The sequence below is a fragment of the Dipodomys ordii genome, unplaced genomic scaffold (genome assembly GCF_000151885.1).
Source record: "Dipodomys ordii isolate 6190 unplaced genomic scaffold, Dord_2.0 Scaffold11, whole genome shotgun sequence".
Taxonomy (NCBI): Eukaryota; Metazoa; Chordata; class Mammalia; order Rodentia; family Heteromyidae; genus Dipodomys; species Dipodomys ordii.
This window is the reverse complement of record NW_012267227.1, coordinates 17,007,738-17,012,281: the sequence shown is the minus strand read 5'-3', so window position 1 is coordinate 17,012,281 and position 4,544 is coordinate 17,007,738. Positions and strand designations below refer to the sequence as shown.

Genomic DNA, 4,544 nt, shown 5'->3' with positions numbered 1-4,544 from the left:
CACCTGGCGCGCACCCGGCTCTCCCGGCCCCGCCGCGCCTACGCGTGGCCGGTGGGAGGGTAAACTGAGGCTGGAGGGGGACCGGATCAGTCCGTTCGTCGCTGCCTGGATATGCGGGGGCCAGGCTCACCCACCTGGCTGACACGGACCCGGGTGAGATGAAAGCGTGGCCCCTGCCCGGGCCCCAAGGTGCGTGCGCTGCGCACCCCGCGGTGCTTGAACCGCGGACGGACACTTCGCTGGCCGCGGTCCGCGTGGACTTGCCTCGGTTCCACGTGGTGCTTGTGCCCCCGGCGCGACGCGCAGACCCAGGATCTCTCTCGGCTTTCTCCCCAGAAGCGGCGACTCGCAGGGAGCCCCCGGCCCTCCCGGGACGCGTGCCTCGGTTGCTAGGACGACGCGGGGAGAGCGGGGTGGGGGGGGCGCGCCTGGGCCTGGCAGACCCTCACCCCCGCCGCACACCTGGAGACTTAGCGTGCGGGGAGAGGGGATTGCACAGTGATACACAGAGGGGGACACCATCAAAAACACCTGCCCGGAGCGGGGACACCCCCTCCCCCCACCCCGCCGCGGGGCCACAGGTGCGGGAGCCCTCCCTCATCCTCATCCCGGCCTGCGCACCCGGGCGGAAGGGGGAGACGCGCAGCTGGGCGGGGACCCCGTCCAGACGTCCCGGAGGCGGGCGCAGGGAGGGAGGAAGGGCGAGGCGGGCCGAGGGCGTGGGAGCACCCCGCTTCCGCCCTGGGGGTCTCTGCAGGCGTGCGGTGGAGATCCCACAGCCTATCCTGGTCAGCCACTTCCATCCAGGGCCTGGCCTCTCTAAGGCGCTGCCCGGAGCTGGTGGCCTTTCCAGCCCAAGGCTGCATCCTCCAGGCCTTCCCAACCCCCAGCCCGCGGGGCCTCCCCGAAGGCAAACAGCCATTAGATAAGCTCGGAGCTGTTGACTGAGTGAGCCTGCGTCCTCAAGAAGGACCCTGAGCGGACTTTGCCTCTGCCGTCCCGCGGCCAGCCGCGCAGCGCGCCCTCCCAGGTCGCCTTTAAGGGTTCCCCAGTTGGAAGAATACACCTGGGAGAAGGTACTGGGTCTGCACTCCAGGGCTGCCACCTGGCCGACCTCTGCCAGCTCAGCCTGGGCACATCTGGGACCCAGAAAGGCTTTTCCTGCCTCTGTCTGGCGAATACAACCAGCTTTGCCTTCTCAAAGCCTGAGCCGGCTTCCCAGAGCGGAGAGGTTGAGACCCGGGGCAGCCTCGCTCTGTCCAGTGTCCATTCCTCCGATGGAGGGGATCCCAGGCAGGGAACCCCACATGCGGCTTAGCAAGGGCAGTTGTGAGGACTGCCCTGAGGCCTTGACTGCCTCCTAGAACAGCTGCCAGGCGGCTATTGCAGAAGAGAGGGTGGGTGCCCTACCGGTTTTCTTCTCTCCGAGCTCCACTCTAGGTAAGGAGACCTGGATGCCACCCCCTTCCCGCACTCCGAACCCCCACACATCACTTTCCACTAATTATAGAGCAGAATTTAGGTTAACAGACTTCCTTTTAAGAAGGCAATTGCCCATGGGAAGGTGAAGCCGTGGGTCACTCATACCTTAGTGCAAATCATTTTATAAATTTAAACTGCTTGCTCTCCCCCCGCCCCCAGCACAGGGAGTGCTAGTTTGATAGGACAACTGGAACATGGAGTGGGTGCTGGGCGGACAGAGAGCTTCAGCCAGAAACACAGAGGGTGGGGAAGAGAGCCAGTGTCAGAGCGCAGGCTCACTTCTGGCAGGAGGCAGGCTGTGTGGGGCGAAAGGGGGAGCAGGTATTCTCAAGGCTTCTAAACAAAGCTTAGACAGGGGACTCTGAGCTAGGATGCAGCCAAGCCCTGCCCGCTCAGCCTGCTGGGTCCTCCTGTGCTAAAGTCACCCTGGCTTTTGCCCATGATGCCCAAGTTGCCTCTGTGTGTTGGTTTTCTTCCTCCTTCCTTCCTTTTTCTTTCCTTTTTCTGATCCTGGGGCTCAAATTCTGGGTTTGGTCCCTGTTCTTGAGCTCCTTTTTGCTCAAGGCTAGTAGTGCTCTACCACTTGAGCCACAGTGCCACTTCCAGCTTTTTCTGTGATTAATTGGAGATAAGACTCATGGACTTTCCTGCCTGGGATGGCCTTGAATTGCAGTCCTCTGATCTTAGCCTCCTGAGTAGCTAGGATTACAGATGTGAGCCGCAGGTGCCTGGCTTCGTGTGTTGATTTCTAAAGGAGGGTTGGGCCAAAGGATGAAGCTCTGGCCTTCTTGGCATCTCCATCTCACCTAGTTATATCAAAAATCTGCTTCCCAATACCCTTACAATAAAACATCTCACCTGCTCAAAAATATCTTTCCCTGCCCGTTCATGAGAGAAAATCTCCACCCACTTACCTACCAACCCACCCACTCAATGATTCTCCAAACGCTCTTTGGATACATTAATTTGTGAATGCATTATGTTCCCCGTGGAAAGGCACCTCCCGTGGAAGGTTACCTGAGTTGGAAGATAGCAGTGAGTCAGGTTCCAGACACTAGCATCAACTCCTGTTTGACTGCATCCATGACTGACAGGGCTGCTAGATCCTGTCATAAGAAACCTAGGGAGGCGGCAGCAAGGGCTCTGCTGGGATAATGCGCATGAAAGGCCTTTGTTTCCTGCCCAGTTAGAACCACCAGCCTTAGTTGCTGCTGCTCTTAGCTCCTGTGAGATACAAAACCAAGGTAGGGAGAGTAGGAGGCGGCCCCATTTCACCTTGGCATGGGGACAAGTAGATGCCATTATCACACATCAGCCAGGGGCTGGTGTACCACTTCAATTTTTTTAATTGAGACTAGGTCTCACTAGGTTTCCCAGCCTGGTCTGTGAACTAGTAGGCTCAAATGATGTTTCTGCCCCAGCCTTCTTTGTAGCTGGGACTACTGGCATGTGCTGCCAGTCCTAGCTCAATGAACCCTGTTTTTAACCAGGCCCCCCTTTCCAGCTTTAGCTTCCTCATGTATCCTCAGGACCCCAGAAGAAAAGATAGTTCATTCCTTTTCCTGACCAAACCCAAGATTGGTTCTCCTTCCACTGTGTGTGTGTGTGTGTGTGTGTGTGTGTGTGTGTGCGCGCGTGCGCGCTGATCTCTGGGCTTGAATTCAGCCTGGGCACTGACCCTGAGCTTTTTTTGCTCAAGGTTAGTTCTCTTCTATATGAGCCACAGCTCCACTTCTGGCTTTTTTTATGCTTAATTGGGAATGAGTCTCATAGACTTTCTTGCCCAGGCTGGCTTTGACCCTCGATCCTCAGATCTCAGCCTCCTGAGTAGCTAGGATGACAGGCGTGAGCCACCGTGCCCAGGTCCCCCTTCCACTTAGGGTGGCTACAGAGGTACAGCTTTTTTCTTTTGTCATTACACCCATTCTGGTCCCGCTATCCCAAATTCTGTCTTTAGACTCGTAAGCCTACCTGAAGTTCCTATCCACCCCCTTCCTTTGGATAAAGGGAAGGTGTGGAGCCAGTGGAGAGAGCACCACAGCAAATCCCGGTGTTTCCACAGAAATCAAAGCCCTCCCAGCCAGACAGAAGGGTAACATGGGCTCTGGAAAGTGCTAGGGCAGTTGGACCACGGGGAAGGAATTGAAGTGGTAGAGTCAGAAACTTGGACCCTGTAGATGCAGAATGTTAGGAGATGCTAAGTCCTCTGAGCCCCCTATAAAATGAGCGTAATAATGCCACCTCTCGTGCTTGCTGGGTCTGGGCGTCATAGCATGATTGCGAGTGAACGCGAGAGAAGAGGACTGGGATGGGGCTAATGCACGTGGTACATAATCACTTCCCTGGAATTTTACTTGAGGGTTTGGAGGTGGGGAGTTTTATAATAAAACTTGGATTTTATTATGTTAGCAGAATGCAAGCCTTGTATGTATTTAAAGATTTTAAAAGGGAGTTCTGAAAGAGATGTCATGCTGCTAGTGGGCTGCTTCTGGCTACACCCCCAGATCCCCAGGGATTGGACATGTGATCACACCCCAGCGTGCCATGTAGGAACTTCAGTAGCAATGGGAGAGCAGGGCTGTCTGAAGGAAGATGCGAAGGTGCCTGGCATGCAGCAGGCAGTCAGTAAATGGTGGCTCGTGTTAGGGCAGCCGCTACGTCCTCCCAGAGGAAACAGGCCCACACAGATGACAGTACTTGGTTGTGTTCACTCAGCCAGAAAGTGAGAAAGCCAGGACTGGAGCCAACTGTTCGATGCTTTGTCACCAACCCCCATCTCCTCCCTGTGTGCAAGGCTTTATGGTCAGCAGCCCTCCGCTCCCCAGTTCTCCCTCTCCACATTCTCCTGCAGCAGGGATGTTGGCTTCTAGTCTAGTCTCCTTTGAAAAGCAAGCATACCTGCAAGGGGGCAGTGGACACACAGACCTGTGTGCTTCACAGAGGAGACACATCATGGATGAATTTGGGGAGGGAAGCAAAAAAGATCCAGAATATATGAGATACTTTCAGGATTGGATAGAGTTCCTAAGTCATGGGGTTTTCTGTTCTTTTTTTTTTTTTTT

General features: G+C 55.7%; 1 protein-coding gene across 1 annotated transcript in view; it reads left to right on the top strand.

Annotated features, from left to right (window-relative positions):
• Positions 1-4,046: 4,046 nt before the first annotated feature.
• Positions 4,047-4,544, top strand: part of Itpka (inositol-trisphosphate 3-kinase A) — a 4,076-nt gene continuing 3,578 nt past the window's right edge. The window contains exon 1 of the mRNA XM_013009995.1: positions 4,047-4,103. Within this exon, the coding sequence (XP_012865449.1) occupies positions 4,047-4,103 (57 nt within the window). The remainder of the gene's footprint in view (positions 4,104-4,544) is intronic.